This window comes from Podarcis erhardii, assembly GCF_964252035.2.
Source record: "Podarcis erhardii genome assembly, chromosome: 3".
NCBI classification, from domain to species: domain Eukaryota; kingdom Metazoa; phylum Chordata; class Lepidosauria; order Squamata; family Lacertidae; genus Podarcis; species Podarcis erhardii.
The window spans coordinates 48099867-48122100 of NC_138507.1; the positions used below are offsets into that span (position 1 = coordinate 48099867).

A 22234-nucleotide genomic window follows, 5' to 3' on the forward strand; every position below is an offset into this window, starting at 1 on the left:
TGAAGAGAACAGGTTTAACCTTGTATCGCAGCCCTGTAAATAGTTTCAAAACGCTGGCCTACGCACTCCCATTCCAATGCTACACATCACCCTCTGCCTGCCGGCTCCTTGCTTGCACCACAACAGCGTTCTGTTTTTGAGGAAGAAAGAGCATAGCGGAAGGCATAATAGCATCACAGCAGTTTGGCCAGTCCAGGATAAACCACTGCAAACCTTTGCATTAGGCTAAGAAAGACTACCACACAACCAGTCTTGGCTATCCTACCCAACAGGAAATAGGACTAGTCTTGACAGTACCTCTTTCTTTCATATCCCAGTACGTTTCCGAGCACATTTCAAAGTGTTGGTGCTGACCTTTAAAGCCCTAAATGGCCTCGGTCCAGTATACCTGAAGGAGTGTCTCCACCCCCATCGTTCTACCCGGACACTGAGGTCCAGCACCGAGGGCCTTCTGGCGGTTCCCTCATTGCGAGAAGCTAAGTTACAGGGAACAGGCAGAGGGCCTTCTCGGTAGTGGCGCCCTCCCTGTGGAACACCCTCCCACCAGATGTCAAATAGAACAACAACTACCAGACTTTTAGAAGACATCTGAAGGCAGCCCTGTTTAGGGAAACTGTTAATGTTTGACGTATTACAGTATTTTAATTTTTTGGGGGGAAGCCGCCCAGAGTGGCTGGTGAAGCCCAGCCAGATGGGCGGGGTATGTATGTATGTACAAATTAAATAAATAATAATAATAATAATAATAATAATAATAATAATAATAATAATTGTATCAGCAGTATGCTCTGGAAAAATGTCAGAGAAACAGCAGCATGGGCTCTGCACTGCTTTGTCAGGCTGGCAAATACTAGGCCTGTAAAAGCAGCATAAATTACCGGTGGAAGGAAGGGCAGGCCACCATTCACTTGGTCAGCAAAGGAAAAGAAAAAACTTCTCTTTGTCCCAAGTAAGCAGCAAGATTTTAATACCTTAAAAGCACACACTTCAGGGATGCATAAAGTAAGCATTTTATATGGGAAAGTTTAGCAAACTGAACCATTTTTCTTTTTAGTCTGCTGATCCCCCACTGTCGTGGGGACTGCCTTCAAGGCAGGCTGGACTGGAAGCCACAAGTTTCAAAACATTATAGATTAACTGTTATCCAACCGCATGCATATTTCTAGGGACCCTTTGAGTTTTAAGCAAAATGTGTGAAGGTCATCCTTTTAATTACTATGATGCTAATACTTCAAAATCACATGTAATTTTCAAAAGAGAGATGCACTCTGCCAAAGTATGAAATCCTGCAATGGGTACTAAAAATCCCAGCTCAACTTCTACCAAGCAGCTTACACGACTATGTTCCACTGGATAAAAATGTTGGGAGAAGCGTAGAGGAAAAGGTCACAAGTACAATAATGTACCTCCTTTAGCTCTGAAGGCTTATGGCATATCATTTCAGTTTTCCATCTGCCATTGGAATCTATTGAAAACTAGTTGACAGATGTCCTTTTACCACCTACTGGGCATTGTGTAACCAAAATTAAGCACTTGTGCTTTCCTAAGTGAAATCAGAGAGCCCAAAGTGCTAAACATTTGCTGGATGATGCCCAAAAGCTAATGCTAGAAAGAGTCCACATCAAACATTCTGTATTATTGCATAATTAGTGCAATAAGAAGAGAGGTATGTAGAAAAAAAGAAGTGTATGACCTGAATCAGAGAGAAAAGGATTTAAATTCCTGTCCAGTGGTTGTCTTGGTTACATCTCTGCCTCTTAAGACTAGCTTGTAGTGTCTCACAAACAGCTGGAGTTCAAATGTACCCCCCCCCAATATTATACTTTTCTGTGGCTCACTTCATAACTTCATGTTCTCAACATCCCACCATGTAGCAATCCAGCCTCACCATCCCTAATCTTGAGGAAAATCTAGATTTATTCTTACAGCTAGATTCATTCTTCACTAGTTTTAGTACTAGTGAAATGAAAAAAGAAACTCAAAAACTATACACATAAGGTGCTAGGTGTCAAAGAAACTGTCCAAAATGTAGCTTGCTAGTTAATTCATGTCTACAAATACTTAAACCAGAACCACTTATTGCCATTTCTTGCAGCAAAGGAGCACAGAGGGGAAACTGTTTATTTTCCCAACAGACAAATCCCTTAATATCTCGACCAACAGTATCAGGGGTCAACAGTATCCCACGGGTTTACAAAGCCTTTTTACAAACAAAATTAATCTCTGTGCCCCCACCTCCAGTTAAAACCTCCTTGTGAAAAACCTGCCTTTTTCATCATAACTATTTTATGTATGTTTTTGTAGTCGTTTATACTTTACATTGTGGGGTATTGCCAACCCAAATTTCTTATTTGCAACTATGGTGCATTGCTGGAAAAAAGAAAATTCTCAATGAAGGCATAATTCTTTAACTTGCACATTATGTCATGCTTATTACCTACCCTTGAAATAATTTAATTTTCTGGTTTTTGTAGCATGCATTTGACACACAGACACCCGCATCCAGACCGATTAAAGATTATGTATTGACAGAGGGTTAAGGCAGATTACATTATCAAGTTTTCAACTAAAGATAACAAAATTACGGTCTATAAATAATTACTATATTCTCTTCCTGTTTCTTCCATCTTGAATGAATGAATTGATTTATTTCGGTCACTGACCAGAGTGATCTTGGATTTGATCTTCTACCGCCTTTGCCACCCCACCCAATAAAAGCAAGCATTTGTCTTTTTTCTACTTATGGCATGCTGTAAAGTGTTAGAACATGTGAGAACACTATGGCTTGAATCAAGAGAAGTTCAAAGAAAATTTGGCATGCACAATGGGGCCTTCTTGCCCTTTCGTCCCCACTGCAACCTTCTGTGCCTGCAAAAAATCCACTGTTGAGTGCTGACAGTGAGAGATGTGGGGTGGGATGGGGAATGGGGGTGGAATGGGGTGGGGTGCTCAGTGACATGCAGCTTATCCAAAACAATCCTTGATCCAACCTGATATCAATATTAAACCACACAAAAACTGAATTTATCTTTTTCTTTCAAACACGCCTGATTATATACTGATACAATGGAACAAAAGTTTGTATACATGTTCCATAGCACACCACAAAAGTTAAGTTTTACTCACCTCATCCAAATCGTTAATGTAAACTGGTTTTTCCTCCAAACCAATAGGCATCGGTTCGGTGTGAGGGATCTTTACTTCTTCATACATTTTGTTATTTTCTCTCTCAATACCTTCTGGCAGAAGCATCTGTGAAAATTAAGCAGGAGAAAAGAAAGGGGGGGAAACAACTTAAAAATAATTAGCTGAATAAATAATGTTTTGATTCCCTTCCACAAACAGGTAAAAATCAGTTTGAACAGAGTCCGGAAATAACACAGCTAGCATCAAAAAGCACAAAGTAGCAAAAACTAAGCAAAACAAGTTCCTGGAATTCCATGGGGGAAAATCAGTCCCATCTCCACTACAGATTTTAGTGAGCTTTAGGGGATTATTTGGGGGTTTTCCAAATAAACAACAACAACAACAACCCAGTTTTACATGAAGATTTCAAAGTAAGCCTTCTAGAAGAAAGAGAGAGATCAAAAATCTATATAGAACATCAATTAAATCTTTATGGAAATCATGGTAAAATTGAATCTGTATGCTGTTATTTATTTCATTACTTCAATTGTATTAATTCCAGAGAAAGGCTTCTGCTTATAATTTGATTTAATCTTGATTAAAGATATCCTCTTGGAATGTAGAAATACAAAGTGAAGTTACTTTCCAAGCGGTAAAAAATGTGTAAGCAGCCCAGAAACTGAGTAAGTGGTTTGGAGAAAGTCATACTGATGATTACAAAAAAATGTGCATCCGCAAGGTATTTTGTTTCTTGCTGTTTATTTCATGAAATATATATACCGCTTGACTGTAAAAAACCACACACCTTCAAAGCGGTTGCAATACATGTTTTAAACGCTTGCATTTTGGGTGGTAGTGACCAGTTAAGCTAACCAGATTTATTAATTCTGTTAGGAAAAGAGCTTGAACTACAAAAATTTCATATTACTTAATTCAAGCTACTGGTGGACATGTTCTGTGCCACAAAGGAAAAGGTACAGAATCAGTAAGCATCTTTCATTAAAATGACCACTACTTTAAAAATATTGCCATGGGCTTATTTATTTACAGAGAAGTCTATTTCAAAGCACAAAGTCCTAGATCACCTGCATGTCCTGTTTCATAGTACCTTCTCTTAGATGGTGCTGAAAGAGGAATTTGAGAAGGAAAAGGCTACCACTGCTTACTAACCATGATGGTTTTGTTCCATCACTACTGGCTGATGCTCTACGCCTTTGAATGTCAGTTGCTGGATATCGCATGTGCAAAGTGAACTGTTGTGCTCAGATCCTGCTTAGGGGCTTCCCAGAAGTATCTGGTTTGCCACTGTGATAACAGGATGCTGGGATACATGGGCCACTGATCTGATCCAGCTGGGCTGCTCTTGAGTTGTTTTGTGTTTTCTCTCTCTCTCTTTCAAACCACATTTGGAGGCATGCTGTAGGTTTCACACTCCCTCATATCCTTCTCTCTCCTCCCCCCACAACTTTTCCCCTGCCCCCCATTGTAATGCCAACAAAATTTCACAGCCAGAAAAATTTCTCTACCAACCCTTTAAGCAAGGTTTGCAGATGTGTTTTCAAACTCTACCTAAAAGCCAATCACACCTGTACTGAAGCAGATGGTATGGCATAAAATCACATGCAAAATCAAAGGAGAGAAAGTGTGAGCATGGGACACTTGCCCGATCTCTTACCCATGGCTAGGAGCTACAGAACAGCACTTGTTTCTAATTAACATGGAGCTCTAAATCCAAAGGCTGGATTTGGAGGACAAATGCATTCTGCACTGTTTCAGCTGGGAAAGACTTGAAATGCTGTAACCTGAGAGCCACCAAAACCAGCTCCACTCAGGAACAACTTTAATTCACAACCATAATGTGAAAGCTGGTAGCAATGTCTTTAACTGCTGGGTGGTCCATTGTATATATAATCCCACCAATAGTCCTTAAGAGGATTGTTCCACTTTCAATATTCCAAGAAAAACAGCTGAGTATGGCAGAGGCTGCCAAGACCTCAAAACCACTTTAGTGGAACTAATGGCAATGAATTCAGCAGGATCTCTCTGGAATAAGTGACTTCTGGCTGTCACCAAGATTACCAAACATGCAAGTGTTCATTGAGTAGGGGGAAATATTATTAAATCAACGTGAAGACAAATTATTGCCTCCTTTGAGTGGAAAATGTGTTTCTTTTTAATATACAAATGGTTTTAAACAAGTTTCATACTCCCTCAAATGCAGAATTTAAAACAAACACCCAAAGCATACCTTTGATCCTCCAATAAATGCTGAGGTTCTCCTAGCTTCAGCTTGAGAGTCGTAAACGTGAGGGTAATGAATTTTTTCAAATTCTGTGTCTCGCTGTCTGCCCAGCACTGGCATTGTGCGGGCGTTCAAAAGCGCTTGTTCTCTGTAATCACAAAATAAACCACATTATAATCAAGAGGTTATATTATGCAAACTCAGCAAAACATTTACGTGTATTACAGTTGTTAGAAACACCTTTTACTTGAGCAAACCTGTATTATAAAATGAATGAACCTCCTATTGAAACACACAGGAACTATGAAATTTCTCCCAGTTGCTTTTTAATTCAGTAAACATATCAATATAGAATAACTTTTCACAGCCTGTTTGGGAGTGTTTTTTTAATTATCTACTGGTTTTCCATCTTTTCTTTTTCTTTTTAAGTAGGTATACAGCCTGAAGTTTCAATTAAATTTGGCTTTCTACAAAGGAGACTAACACCCAAAGCTGACTGCTTAGGCAAATTCACATGGAACCTTCCTCCCACCATGCAAATTCAGCTTCAAAATAAATATTCGAAAGAGAACAAGTGTGACCTGAAACAAAATGTTACAGTAGGTAGGACTAGCAGCCATTTATGCCCTCCTGCAGGATACACCATTCCATTTCCCCTCTTGTTTTTTGTTCCTGCCCCCACCCCCATCAGCCAGCATTCCATGCCGATGGGTGATTCACTCCTGGTATATCAGGCAAAGGCACAATAGTTCCCAAGAACATTTTTTTGAATGTTGACCCTGACAAATCACAAAAAAGCCAGTCGGGAGGACTGCAAGAAACTTGGACCAATTCATACACTGAGCAGCTTTTATAGATGGGAGAACAAGATTGACAATAAAACTTTACGGTGGAGAAAGATGGAGTCCTATCACTCATATAGCATCTAAGCTAAAATGTTACTTGCACCAAAATACTGATGAGTAAAAAGTAAGCAAAATGTAATATTCTAAACCCAACACTGTGCAAGGAGAGGAGTTGGGTGGAAAAGAAGATTGTAAAATGCTGGTCAAATCAAGAGCTCTCTCTTCAGGAAGTAAATAATGAATAGTGCTCGTCTTAATTAAGGTGGTGATCAAAGGGTGAATAGCCCAGAAATTTCCACTAGACGGGTACATACGGGGTTGGAGAAAAGGTTGAAGGGGCAAGGGAAGTAGAAAAAACAATGGAAAGAAGAAAAAGCTTTTGGCTTTATTATTACACACCTTACTGTTCCCTGACGAGTCTCTAATTGTAGCCCAACCTTCATTGCCCCCCTGACACCTTTCTCCCTCACTTCCTCCACTGTATTTCCTCACCTTCTCTCACTACCTCATCTTTCTCGTACCCTTTATATTCTCCACTTGTACAGAGTAAAGGACGCAGCCTGCCCATTAAAGGACATGCCCCACTTGCTTTCTGGCATACGCAGGAAGCCTGACAACATCTTTTAAAGAGGGGAGGAGGTTCTTCCTTCAACAAAGAAAAAGGAGCTGGCAAGGGTAACCGCTGTTCCACTCACAGCTGGACTGGAGGGAAGCTCAGGTGATTTTCAAGCAAGAGGCAGGCTTAGCTTAAACAAGGAAGAGAGTGCAGCTGTGTTTTGACAGCCAGCTAGCATCTCTCGCCAGCAAGCAAGAGTTAGTGGCCAAGGACAATCCTCTGCCACCAGAGATATCCCCCAGCAGCACAGTGGTGCAAGCCCTAAAATGGGATGGTTCCAACAAATATAGGGGCAAAGTGAGGGCCATTCCAGCTCCCATTCCTTTCTGCACTGATGCAAAGTCTTTACTATTGGAAGGGATCATCCACTCTTACCACTCTCCTTCCACTAATGTACCTGTCTAAATACATCCTATTTTAGAAATAAACAAATATTTTTATCAAGCTTTCTGCACGCCCCACTCCTCATCCATAATACAATGGCAATGTGAAAAAGGACTGATCTAATGATGAGACAGACGGTTGAATATAGACCTTTTATGTTTTAAACTAAATGGACAGTACCCAAGAATGATAGGGTGCCTTTTGCATCTTTACCTCTAACCTGTGTGGGTTAGACTGTGGAGAATGTAATTAGGCAGATCACTGCTCTTTTGTTTCATACCAAAAATAATCTGTAGTTGTAATAAAACATGCCCTGAAGGTCAGGTCTATCTAATCCCTAAAGATGCACTATGAGGGAACAAACGCTTACTATACATTAAAAGTTAACAAGAACAGCATTTTTCCATTGATGGCATTTATTACCTTTGACTGCGGAGCTCTTTCGGATCAAAGCACATTCCTCCATCGACAAAAACGTCTCCATCCTCCCCAGTTCGTTTTTCTCGCCGGGCATTCCGCTTTTCTTCACGACGACATAGTTTCATTAACTGCTTCTCTTGTTCGGACTGAATTGTTACTTGACAGCCATAGTTGGGCTTAGTGTTTTCTCCAGCAAGCTTCCTGCACTGTTCTGCAACATGGAAAAGAGTACAGCTATTTGTAGCATCATGCTGTCTGCTATGTGAGCTTTTAGCAAAGTTATTAAATTTATAAGTAGCCTGGAACATTATTTTTAAAAGTTGGGGGGGGGGAGCTTTCTTTTGAGAATGCTTTTAGATTTCCAAAATATTGTTAGGTTACTTGACACATTCTGAAACATTCGGTTCACCTCCCATACTGGGAAATAATTATCATTGGGGTAAGGAAGGAGGTGGATACAGTATAACCAGCTTGTTTTCCACAACACATTCAACCTCAGTTGAATGACTGAATCTTAGCTTAATAAACTGAGATAAGAACAAGCCTTTTGGCTGCATACACAGCCCCTTCACTCCTTCATTTACAGGAGTCATCAAACTAATCAGCAAGGCTTCCTATTCCTAGTTTAATCAAAACTAGGAAACTATGATTAATAGCTTCAGAATAAACTAGGAAATTAAGACAACCATGGTTTAATATCTTGGTTTGGTGTTGTTGTTGTTGTTGTTGTTGTTGTTGTTGTTATATTACTTTATACCCCACCTTTTCCCCTCAAAGGGACTTAAAGCAGCAAAAAACAACAACAGAAAAAGCAATTATTAAATGAGAATTAGACTTTAATAAATTTAGAATATCTTTATTAAAAACATACTGATAATTACAAAAACAAAAAACCAGCATGGCACCATCCCTTTCATTAAAAGCAGTCTGTTCCCAATAGCCCGTTCCAAAGCTTGCCAATAATAGTTTCTCTATTTCTTTCAAACTATTAAAACTATAGTTACAGGGAGACTTTCTAGTTTTCAGGCTCATGCAAGGGGAGAAGAGGCTCCATCGTGTTTCAACCTATTAAGCTGAGATGGGATTGTGTGTACTCTCCCTCACTATGAAACTATATACCCTTAACTGTGAAGTTACAGCAAACCCACTAATAATTGCTGACCTTCAGATAAGTTTTTTTTAAAAAAATTACTAAAACTATGAACTTGGAAAAGGGGGAAAATTGAAGAATAAATTTGTGATCTCAAGTTATTGTATTCAGCTTTTCAAATTAGAAAATGTGTTTATTTTTTAAAAAATACACACTAAAATAAGGTGGATGTCTGGATGCCATCCATACCCATGACCACCTCTTTCCCCTGTGAGTGGTGTTGCTAAGTTTTTAACCAAAATTAAACCATGCAACTAGTAAAAACCCTGTGTTCTATTACTTTACCTTGCAGAGCCTGCAGCTTATAATCATTTGGTCCCGAGAAAGATCTCTCCACAATTGTTGATCTGTTCTGCAGGAGTTTCTCTATGAGTTCAAATCCCTCAGGTCCTAGCAGCTCAAACAACTAAAGAAATGGAAGGAAAAGCCATTGTCTTAGTATTATCAATTATTGGATGAAATATACATTACAGAATTGTACTTGTTCACAACTTCCAGGCACTAAGCTGTGATCAAGAATGCTAAGAACATGTGGAGCTCCCACGACCCATTATCACATATACTGCTGCTGTGTGTGGAGGATACTTCTGCGGCTGCATTGAAGGATGCCCCCCAAGAGCTGATTTTGAGGAGTGAAAGTTTCTGTCCATTTACACAAATAGATTCAACATGCTATCAAGCAGCAAGTATGCAGATGGCGGCTGCTCTCAGCACTGACAAAACTGACTGCTTACGAGGGATATTATGCAGAATCCAATCCAAAAGATGATTCACACATGGAAGCCCAAGTTCACACTAGTTTTTTGATTAGTGCTGGGAGATGAGTCCAGATCAATCAAGGCATTAAAAAAAAGAGACTTTCTTGACACAATATCAGTTCTGTTGGCAGAACAGTTGATCTGTAATGTATAAATGGTAATCCAGACTTAACGAGTAGCGCGCACACACACAAACACACACACACAGCTTTCCAGTATAGCTAAAAGCATAAGGCCAGATTCAGAGTTGAACCCCATTTACTACACATTCCTGCAGGTAAAGAGTGGGGAATTTTTCACCAATCCCACCACCCCAAATGTTCTGCAGAGGATTGACAAAACCTCCAGAAAGCTGTAGAAGGTGGAACAGGGGGGAGGTAGGGAGGAAACCAGTGAAAATCACCTCCCTTTTCTGACCACAGGAGCACTCAACAAGCAGAGCAGGGAGAATGGAAATTCCACTAGCAAATGGCAGCAGACCTTTGCAGAGGGTGATTGTGATGTCCAGATATAACACACCAGCTTCCACATAAAACATTACAAAATGCCTGGAGACTACTAGGAAATCCTCCCCCCCCCCCCCGACCATGCACATGTCCCATAGGATCAGCCAACAACCCCTCTCAGTTAAATCAGGCTATTTATATGGAAGTAATGGTAATTGATCCCTGGTAACAAGTCAACTGATCTGAGGGAAGTAGAGCATGAGACTCTATCCCAGGATTGTCGGTTTGAACCCAACATTGGGCAAAATATTTCTACACGGCAGTGAGTTGAACTACATTATCCTCGTGGTCCCTTCCAACTCTACAATTTTATGATTCTACTTATAAACTGAGGGTTGCCAAACATATACATTGGGCACATTCATACTTAATACGTTAAATTTACACCTAAAAAAGGAAACATAAAGGTTTCCTTTACCTTTTCCATTACTGACACTGCCTTTTCATACATAAAAGGACACATATGGATCAGGCTTTCACAAATGAAGTGATTGTTCCAATACTGCAAAGTTGCCACAGCCTTCACTCCTTTCACACAAACAGAGGCAAGGAAATCCTTTGTGCAACATGTCGGAAAATGTATGATTAACATTAATTAAGATTGTTAAGCTGTGATACTCCACTATCAAAACTCCAGTGAATCACAGTAATCTCGTGAACTACGCATTTCAAAATGAAGCAACCCTCCCAGTAAAGCTGTAATTATTAATAGTACCATGACACTATTTTGATAAGTTTGGAATGAAGTGACATAGGTAGAATCATTTTCAGAAACAAGAGAAATTATTGCCTTTATACTGCATCGCCTGTATACTGAACACCATTGGATATTATTCCTTCCATGGCATATGAAAATCACCTTCCTGGCCATAGGCAGATGTCTAGATCAGGAAAAGCCAATTCAGCAGCCGCCATATGCTATTCAGACTTCCAACTTCCATCTGCCCTAGCCAGCGTGGTCAAGCGCCAAATGTAACATCTGGAGGGTGCTATATTGGCTATCCCTCATCTACAGCAACTGTATTTTATATAAGAAAATATATCAGGATCTAAAGCACAGCATGCTCAAAAAATCTTTGAGCTTTTATTTTTCAAACAGCAACCAGCAAACCACTTTTGAGACCCTGGGGGCTTTAAAAAGCAGCTTCTCATCATATGGCAGGAAAGTCTGCTGGGGGGGGGGAGAGACAAGGAAGAGTGTACCTAAAGCAGATCTTTGGATCTCAGCCACTGTATCTGCATCCATTTTCATCAGTTCTAGCAAACCACTAAAAGACTGAAATTCCCAACCCCATTTGCTACTAAGTAATGTGTGGAGATCTGCCAGTTGATATAGGTCTTATATGGCCACATGTGAGATGGGAAGGTGTGGTGGAATGCTACATGAGGAAGACAACACAAAACAGGGTCCAGAATAAGTGCTGCATTTCCAGACTCAGTCATATGTGCCAAAGGATTTCTACGCACGACTGAACTTGTAAGCATAGCAACTGTAAAAGGTATGTCCTACTAGAAGCTTTAAGATTACATGACACATGTCGGCATCCTACGCTGCCAATTCCAACCTGTTTGTGTAAGGTTGTTTGAACCGCAAGATGATCACATGCTCCTTAGACATATGAGATGTGTGGACCCCTGTCAACTTTGCTAGCAGATATAACATACCATAGCTTTACTTGTGACACTGTCCAACAATGAACTATTAAAATCATTAAGGACCACCCCCATTAGATCTCCCATGCGTCTTCAACACATGAATGAAAATACCAAAAGGAGACACTTCATGTCTGAGGGGGAAAGCTCTACTTCTGTTCGGTCCACACAAGTCAACAATGAAACTGAAGTCGAGAGTAGGTTTCTGAAGGATTGTGATTATGTTGAACTATGTTGTTACTGTGAGGAGGAATTAAAGTGAGGAGGAATTAAAGAACCTTTTAATGAGGGTGAAAGAGGAGAGCGCAAAATATGGTCTGAAGCTCAACATAAAAAAAACGAAGATCATGGCCACTGGGCCCATCACCTCCTGGCAAATAGAAGGAGAAGAAATGGAGGCAGTGAGAGATTTTACTTTCTTGGGCTCCATGATCACTGCAGATGGTGACAGCAGCCACGAAATTAAAAGACGCCTGCTTCTTGGGAGAAAAGCAATGACAAACCTAGACAGCACCTTAAAAAGCAGAGACATCACCTTGCCAACAAAGGTCCGTATAGTTAAAGCCATGGTTTTTCCAGTAATGATGTATGGAAATGAGAGCTGGACCATAAAGAAGTCTGATCGCCAAAGAATTGATGCTTTTGAATTATGGTGCTGGAGGAGACTCTTGAGAGTCCCATGGACTGCAAGAAGATCAAACATATCCATTCTTAAGGAAATCAGCCCTAAATGCTCACTGGAGGGACAGATCCTGAAGCTGAAGCTCCAATACTTTGGCCACCTCATGAGAAGAGAAGACTCCCTGGAAAAGGCCCTGATGTTGGGAAAGATTGAGGGCACAAGGAGAAGGGGACGACAAAGGATGAGATGGTTGGATAGTGTTCTCGAAGCTACCAGCATGAGTTTGACCAAACTGTGGGAGGCAGTGGAAGACAGGAGTGCCTGGCGTGCTCTGGTCCATGGGGTCATGAAGAGTTGGACACGACTAAACGACGATGACGATGTTGTTACTGATATCAACACACTCCAGTTCAACAGTGCATGTGCACCAAAACTGAAGTAAAATGGATAAAACGAAGCATAGCCTTCATTGCACAGATGATTAATAGTTAGTTTATTAATAGTTTATTAGTTTATTAATAGATACTTTTTCCTCCACAAAAAACAAAACAAAACTCAGTTTTGCTATTAATATTAACTTTTGGTGACTTACAGATATAGGTTATAAACTTTAAAAAATCTTCTACTTATTTTTGCAAAAAAATGTCGTTTTTCAAGACCCTAATTTTAGTGTCAGTTTTGTTATAAATGCCGCCACCACCATTTCAGAAGAAACCAATTGATTATATAGTGGATCAGAAGCTTTGCTCATGGTAGGACAAAAAGCAGCTGCAATACGAACGCTCCAAGTAAACCTTTGGTTCTGTTTCAACTAGGAAGAAAGGCAGCAGCTGGAAGGCATTTGGGAACATTGCATGTTGATTCATCTAGAGGGAGAGAAAGGGCACCAGCTAATATCTAGAAACTAAGCTTTGGATGCTATTGGAGAGCAGCTTGCCAGCAGGGAGCAGAGGTGGGCTGCAGAGTAAGATTTGGAAGCATCTGCTTCGGGACAATTAAAACCCAATTTCCCCACTGTTATAAACAACAGCGCATGCTAGATTTTCATACATTTTTCTGATATTAGAAAAAAACACTGTACATAGGCATGTATTAAAACAATTTGCATTCTATGTAACGTAAATAAATGATACATTCCTACCAGAATACATTTCTTTACTTGATGATGTTGATCTACATTAAACCTAATTCCAGAAGCTTAGAATGCTAAATGTAAATTGTAAAGCAGATTAAAAGTAGATTAAAGTAAAAAACAGCCATGGAGCACTGAAATTCCTTATGAGTTTTGCCCATCTCTCTGTGCTCTTTATGAACCCCCTTCCCCCTGCAACAGACTCCAACCTACACTTCCTCCTGGCCTTGCCTGCTAGCTCTCAGGGGTAATCAAATTCAGATGTGTGATCTCTTCCTAAAATGAAAAGGCAAGGAGACATCTTTAAAGGCCCATTGGGCTGTTAAGTCTTGAACTTGGCCCCATCAGTCTCAGAAGAAGGGTATGTAATATGGAGAATCTGTTAATACACAAACTTCCGTATAGAAGATCTAGCTCAAGCCTTCCCAGCCTGGTGCCCTCAAGGTGTTTTGCACTACCATCAGCAATTGACAGTTGTAGTCCAAAACATTTGGAAGTAGCTCCATAATTCTCCACCTAAATTAGCCAACTGGCAACAAACATTGCCACAACCACACTAGATTCTACAGATGGACATGATCTCTTTGTAGCTATGCAGTAAAATACATAATATATTTCTATCTACTCCTAGGCATTCATTAGCATCCCATCTTTACTGTACAGTGGCATGACTTTTTAGCTATTGTTACTTACTGAGAATGTCCTCATTAGCATTCTTGTACTTGAGTTTGCTCCCAGAGTCCACTCCTAAGTCAATGAAAGATTAACCTATGAAATCTAAAGACAGGTTAAAGGTAAAGGTAAAGGGACCCCTGACCATTAGGTCCAGTCGCGGACGACTCTGGGGTTGCAGTGCTCATCTTGCTTTATTGGCCGAGGGAGCCGGCATACAGGGTCATGTGGCCAGCATGACTAAGCCGCTTCTGGCGAACCAGAGCAGTGCACGGAATCGCCGTTTACCTTCCCGCCAGAGTGGTAGCTATTTATCTACTTGCACTTTGATGTGCTTTCGAACTGCTAGGTTGGCAGGAGCAGGGACTGAGCAACGGGAGCTCACCCCGTCGCGGGGATTCGAACCGCCAACCTTCTGATCAGCAAGCCCTAGGTTCTGTGGTTTAACCCACAGCGCCATTAACAGGACTATAAATTACTATGAGGCTTTTGCCCTGTGTTTTTATTTTTAAAAAAACAAACATTATGTAGATATCATTGCCGTAAATCTGTATTTATTTGAGTTTTCAATCTTCCTTATCCTCGATGGTGTGATGAAAGAACACAAAAAAGAAAACAAAAGCATTTAAAACTCTTGAAACAGATTGAGTTGGCTGCAAAATAAGTGAGTCATGACCAAGCATGACTAACGTGTTCTCGATCCAAACCACAGTTCCAATTAAGAACTCATCAACTTAATGAGATTAGTAGAGAATACCCCCAATAAAGCATGAATCTTTATTAAGCATGAATCTCTTAAGAATCTTCTTATCGCATCTATTCAATGGGCCACGATTCATCCCATCTGCAACAGGAAAATAAAGAAAGTGGCCTAACAAAGTTCTTGTAAACAGCAATGTGATACTCTCTATGCCAACACACTATATCCAATTATCAGCAACACATCTTGAATGAACATTCTTCCCCCATCCCCAAAAAGTCCCACCCCAGCAAATAAATCTATCTGTAGTAAAATCAGTACACTATTTAGGCAGTAATTCAGAAGATATTTATCCATGAAGATGTTCTGGTTCTTCAGTTTATCTGAAAAACCAGTAATTTATCGCAACAAGGCAAGGAAACTTAAAAGAATTCAATTTCGTCCCTTTAGTGCTCAATATACAAAACAGCCCATAGATCTCATTTGGGTTTAAACCTTTAGGTCTGTGAAAAATGTGTCTGACAAAAATCTGTGCCCGTGAAACACACTTTCTCTGCACATGCACATTAAGCTTAAAATGGCAAAGAACTGCAAAGCACCTCAAACACTTCAAAGGGGGGAAAAATCTAATAATAAAAGTACCTGAAACTATTAAGAGAGGCACCAATAAACAAAAACGGAGAAATCACATGTAGATACAGACCACTATTTTAAAAGTAGACATTAGTTACATTCAACCGTAGCAGCGGGAGCACCAGTTCCCAAACTTTTTTTGGACACCCCCCCATGAGTCCCATAAACTCAGGGGTCAGCAAGGTTTACCTTGCCTGGACCAGTTCACTGCAGTGGAGATCCCTCTGTGGGCTGGATTGTGAGCGCATGCGCCCGCAATTTCCAGCGTCTGTGTAGACACGATTTCCGGCATCAGTGTCTGCGCAGACACGATCTTCATCATCTGTGCATGCGCAAACGCAATTTCCGACACCACGGAAGAGAGTCCCAGTGCCACACTACACTGGTTTAGCACACCAAGCGGGCAGCTTGGTTCGGGGGGCAGCTCATGGGCTACTTAAATGACTCCCATGGGCTGTTTGTGGCCCATGGGCCTTAGGTTGCCCACCCCTGCATAAACTCATCCCCAGCGCTCTCTACCCTACTCAATAAAAAGCATTACTCAAATTAGCAGTTTGCATGACCCACCAAGAAAGATAATAGCACAATAATATTCAAAACAGTAACAATTAATTGTGCATTTATTCAAAATTCAATTTGAACCAAATCATGCTCTGCATAGACCAACTAAAACAAACAAACTTAACTTGTCCACTGATTTCTGCAGGTCTATTTCTGACTTAGCCAAATATAACCCAACCTATACAATTTTACGAAAAAGGCTAGGTACCAAAATCTTGTTGCACAAAGGTCACCATGTTTATATACAATCATTGTTAGCTGATGGTGCAAATTTCTCTGGTTAATTTCAGTAACAAATGAGATTCTGGCATATTAAAAAGACATGTGACCCAAAAGTTGCCAGATATATAAAGCTAAATAAATAAATAAAACTAATGCTCTTATATCTCAATAATTTCAGTGAAAAATGAGTATACTCAATTTTGGGCAGGACAGAAGCCATGATTGTTTATACTGTATCTACTGTGGTGGTACAAAGTTCCATTGTCCTAGGCAAAATACAGATACAAAACGAGGATGTTTTCTGTTTGTAGTATTTGTAAGCTCAACTTGGCAACCCATACAAATGTTGTAGAAACAGCAGGATACAGAAATTAAATCGAGAGGAAACAATTATACAACATTCAACAGTGAAAGAGACAACCCCAGCTTATGTATGGATGCCATCACAGAAAGGGAAGTTCTGGCAGCATGCTGTCTCCCAGCATGAGGGCAAAATATGAAGGTGTTTTCAGCTACTTAAAGTAAGCAAGCACTTGGAAACTCTACTGGATATCAACACAATAGGAAAGATAGCAAAAGCCAAGAAAGGGCTTAAAAGCTGTTTGTGCTTAATACTGTCAAGAATGGGTAACTAGTGGAGGATTCCCAGAAGGTCAGTCACACTGTAGAGCAGAGATAGCCAACATGGTGCCCTCCAGATGTAGCTGCGTTCCAACTCTAATCAGTCCCAGCTAGCATGGCTAATGGTTAGGGATGGTGGATTTATTCTCCAATAACATCTGGAGGTACCACATTAGCTAGCCTGCTGGAGGAGTTATAATGCATCTTGAAGAAGCAGCAGCAGCAGCAGCAGCAAATAAGATGGGATCCACTAAGAATGAACAGAAAAGATGAGAGGAGCCCCTTCACTTGTGAAAAGCTATTCAACATGATTTCTTCTTACAAGGAAAAAGCGAGCGCCAAGTTACATGCAGCACCAAATCATATGTAATCTTTCCCTGGGGACTTTGAAAACACCCCCACACAATGTTATTCCGTAAACTGATTTAATAAAAAGCAACAGGACCAGACGGAGGGGGGGAATGTCGGGGTGATTTTCAGCAATTGGAGAAAGAAAAACACAAGGGAAAGGGTTTTTAAGCTCCTCACCCTGCCATAAGTGTTCCGAGACACATTGTGGCAATCTCTCCGACTGCAGTTTGGGACACAAACACACCCTCACAGGACAACACTACAAGCAACATGCATATTACAAGTACAGTGGTACCTCGGGTTACATATGCTTCAGGTTACATACGCTTCAGGTTACAGACTCTGCTAACCCAGAAATAGTGCTTCAGGTTAAGAACTTTGCTTCAGGATGAGAACAGAAATCGTGCTCTGGTGGCGTGGCAGCAGCAGGAAGCCCCATTAGCTAAAGTGGTCTTTAGGTTAAGAACAGTTTCAGGTTAAGTACGGACCTCTGGAACGAATTAAATACTTAATCTGAGGTACCACTGTAGTCTGGTACCAAGAGCAGATACAGAAGGAAATAAAGATTTGAAAGAAGTTTTTATTTTTGAATGGAATTCTTTTACCAGTATGTTAACGAGTTCCAGCAGAGGGAGCTATGGTAACATGCCTGTAATTTGGAAAGGAACCAATTCAATGAAAGGAAGTACGGTAACAGAATGGTGGGAGACTCCAATTCAAACTACACATCCCCAAACCACATGTGACCCTCAAGGTCCTAGAGGGTTTAGGAAAGTGCATTTGAAATCAGACGGCACATTCCTAAAAACATAAAGACCACTGACAAAACAAAGCAATTAAATACATTAGTAGCAGAAGATTGTCTAGACCAGGATTCCTCAACCTGGGCCCTCCAGATGTTTTTGGCCTACAACTCCCATGATTCCTAGCTAGCAGAACCAGTGGTTAGGGATGACGGGAATTGTAGTCTCAAAACATCTGGAGGGCTGAGGTTGAGGAAGCCTGGTCTAGACTCTAGAGAGGTGGTCTGGACCCTTGAATGACAAGGGAGTCACCTATATGTTTTGGGGTCTGAAGTGGCAGTCACAGACAAGCAACAAGACCTTGGGGTCATAGTGGACAGCTCAATGAAGATGTCAACCCAATGCGCTGTAGCTGTGTAAAAGGCAAATTCCATGCTAAGGACCATTAGGAAAGCAACCAAGAATAAAACTGCCAATATTATAATGCCATTCTACGAAACTATGGTGCAACTGCAGTTGGAATACTGTGTACAGTTCTGATCTGAAAGCGTATTGCAGAGCTGGGAAAGGTTCAGAAAAGGGCAGCTGAAATGATCAATGGGACAGAGCAACACCCCGGTGTGGAAAGGCTACAGCATTGGGGACTTTTTAGTTTATAGAAAAGGTGAGTAAGAGGCAACATGACAGAAATGTATAAAATAACGCATGGCATGCAGAAAGTGGACAGAGAAACCTTCTCCCTCTAGAACTTGTGGCCATCCAATGAAGCTGGAAGTGGAACTCGCTCTCACGGGAGGCCGTGATGGCCACCAATTGGGTGGCTTTAAAAGAGAATTGGAAAAATTTATGCAGCACAAGGCGACCAATGGCTTCTTCCCACAGTGACTATGCTTTGCTTCCATTGTTGGAGGCAGTAGGCTTCCTGAAGAGTTTGGTTTTGATATCCCACTTTATCACTACCCGAAGGAGTCTCAAAGCGGCTAACATTCTCCTTTCCCTTCCTCCCCCACAACAAACACTCTGTGAGGTGAGTGGGGCTGAGAGACTTCAGAGAAGTGTGACTAGCCCAAGGTCACCCAGCAGCTGCATGTGGAGGAGCGGAGACACCAACCCGGTTCACCAGATTACGAGTCTATTGCTCTTAACCAGTACACCACACTGGCTCTCTCTCCTGGAAACCACAGGAGGGTTTTCACTCAAGTCTTGCCTGTGAGCTTCCCATAGGCATCTGGTTGGCCACTGTGAGAACAGGCGGCTTGATGAAATGGACCACTGGCCTGATCCAGCAGGCTTTTCTGTTCTCTATTTCCCTACTATCACTCATGAGGCATCCTGTTCTTTACAAAAGAATCAAGAGGGAAACAGCACACAAAACCCAGTTTCTAGGTGTTGGTTTGAAATGCAATTTTTCTCAAAACACAGTAAACCCCCGTTTCATATATTTCCCCATTACAACTATTCTAAGAAGTTGAAGTACTGCCACTTCACAGCAAGTCAGCAGAAAATTACCCCCGGGATTATTCTCAGACCACTTTACAAAGGAGTGTCTTCAAGAAGCAGCAAGCTGTTTCCATATTGTTTTCTCTGACTCTCCCACCTCAGGCCATTCCCAAGGATTTACTGAGCATCGGGCCAGGCTTATAGGGATGGGGAGAACAGATGCAGTGGTAGCACAAGGGGGCACTACTTAAGCACGCTCTGGTTCCAAGCCATTGATACTTAAGGTAATAACGAAAACATTATGCATACCATACCTCATTCTGAAGCTCATCACCACTTTTATGCGAAGCTAGCATCTCATACAAAGTGCAGCAAAGATCCTCCGTTGTTGGGACTCCAGGGGTTTCTTTTAGTGATTCACTCAGGTACTTTCCAACCTCACACCACAGAAAAGAATCATCCACTTTGTCCAATGCCTTCATGCCAGAGCTTTCATCATAGCCATTTGGGAAACGTTCCAAATGGTTATTTAGAAATTTCTTAAAATCCAAGCTAATACCTTTCTGTTCATCCATTTCACCGTTTACTGGCAGTTCTTCAAAGTGATCCAAATCATACATGTCAAAGGAAAACGCAATGTTTTTACCAAAACACAGTTTCCTGTCATCATTTTTGTCTTCTGTCATCTGCAGAAGGCCAGCTAGCTGATCTTCTGTGAAATGAGAAGCAATCCGATAGGTAGCTTCGCAGGCTTCTGTCGCAGAGGATGAGGGAAAGGGCCCAAACATCTGCTTGATGGCTTTCGTTTCCTCATGACCAACACATTCCTTTGTGTGAAATGTTTTAAAAAGGAAAACAGCACCACTTTCAATGGCTTCTTGACCATTCTCAGATCCCACTGTTCACAAAAAAGAAACCCAGAAAAGGTTATAAATACCTACAGTTTAAACCAGCTACCTTATGCAACCACCATATTTGAATGATTTTTGTGACAATCAGGTAAGGGACACAAAGCAAGAATATAAATTGAAAAATAAAACTCTTTTGAAGAACTGAAGTCCTAGGAATTTGACAAATAACAATGATATTCCATTAGATCCAGTCTACACTTTATACAGAGCTACTAAGCTGCAGCTAATAAGCAGAGCTACTAAGCTGCCAGTATGCATGTATGTGAAGGTTTGAGATGGGTCGGGTGGTTAGGTGGAGAAGGGACATAGTTTTGTAATGCTGCCCTCATTTAAAGCTTCCTGCATGTAATAAACTAGAACAGTGCAAGAAGGCTAGCCTAGCCATCTCCCTAATGTGCTAGGATAATCACATGTAGGTACCACTTTACATAAGAACAGCACCATGCCTCCTACTAATGCTTTTCTAAATGTCTAAGAGATGCTGCTGCAGGTGAATTTCTGTGTTTTTTCCTTAGGATATAGGCAAGGATGAGCTCCCCCTTTAAGCTAGAATCCCAAAATGCAATTTAGACACTAGAGTCATGAGTTTTATCACTTACCTCCCATCCTTTCAGTTAATGAAGATGACTTCTCTTTCCTATACCAAGGGCTTTGGGTAGTAACTTCAGTTTTTACCCATCCTCTTCCTTGCCTGGTTGTAGCTGATTTTCAGCCCCACACCAGAATCTGCCACCTTTCTCCACACCCAACATTCCCCAATTTGCAAATATAATGTCAATGTGCTTCAATAACTTAAAGAGGAGATGGGGGGCTGAGAAGCTCTACACCAATGGCTTGACACCATTTCCCCTCAGCACCAGGTAGCACGGCCAATAGCCAGGAATGATGGGAGCTGAAGTCCTGCAGCATGTACAACGCAACATCTACAGGGAGTTGCACATGGCCAGAAACAGCAGAGCCTTGACCTAAGTGAGATATGCAATTCCTAGGATATCCTCCAACACTACCACCCCAAACCTGTACTTCAGCCGACAAGATATGCAGTCTGCTTTGCTGAAACGGCAATGAATGGGAGCCACAACGATTTTTCAGCACAGTCTTAACATTTGCTCACAAACTTCAAATAATAAATCCATTTTCATCCTTTTGACATTATTTGTACCACCTTTATTTTATGAAACTGAAAGTAGGACATCAAGGACACCCCATACATCAATGATCTGAATTAATGTTAAGATGTTCTACTGGACGGGTATTATAAGCTACACAAGTCTGAAGTTATACATTTAACACTTCTATATAGAAATATGTTCTTCTACAGCTAAAACAAATGCAAATTCACATTGTTAGGTTAAAACAACAAGAAATCGATTTTTACTTATGATCCTTTTCATCAAACACAGAAAGTGGTCAGGAAATCAGTAGGCATGGGGATGGGGATTTTGTTTTGTTTTTGTTTTAACTATTTATGTTCTGCTTTTATTCTTTTTTTAATCTTGTGAATTGCCTTAAGATGCCTTCAGATGAAGGATGGTATATAAATTTTAATATAATAATAATAATACCTGTGTGCACACATGTATTATCTTATGCATGCCTATGAAATGGAAGGAGAGCACAAGCACACAAGCATAGCATCAAGGCTAGGAGTTTCTCCATCTTTCTGGAATAAAGAGGACCAAAGGACAGATAGCACTGATTCAGCTAGAGTGTTCAGTTCCACTGCTATTAAAGGGCACAGAGGATACCTGTAGGCTTCCAGATGGTGTTCAACTACAACTACCATTACTACACTGGCCATGCTGACTGGCGCAACAATTGAAGGACCACAGTTCCTCTAACACTGGAGTACAAGTTGACAAGTAGCCAGAAGGAGAGTTTTTAAGAATTAAGAAGAGAAAGGAGGGCTGTGCGTACTCTTTTCTG

The 22234-nt window shown here is 40.9% G+C and overlaps 1 protein-coding gene across 1 annotated transcript in view; it reads right to left on the minus strand.

Annotated features, from left to right (window-relative positions):
* The window catches only part of ASCC3 (activating signal cointegrator 1 complex subunit 3), a 204620-nt gene that overhangs the window by 171235 nt on the left and 11151 nt on the right, over window positions 1-22234 (minus strand). Inside the window, exons 4-8 of the mRNA XM_081856656.1 lie at window positions 19712-20295; window positions 9069-9189; window positions 7637-7844; window positions 5375-5516; window positions 3127-3252 (exon numbers count right to left, since the gene is read on the minus strand). Coding sequence (XP_081712782.1) covers window positions 3127-3252; window positions 5375-5516; window positions 7637-7844; window positions 9069-9189; window positions 19712-20295 — 1181 coding nt within the window. The remainder of the gene's footprint in view (window positions 1-3126; window positions 3253-5374; window positions 5517-7636; window positions 7845-9068; window positions 9190-19711; window positions 20296-22234) is intronic.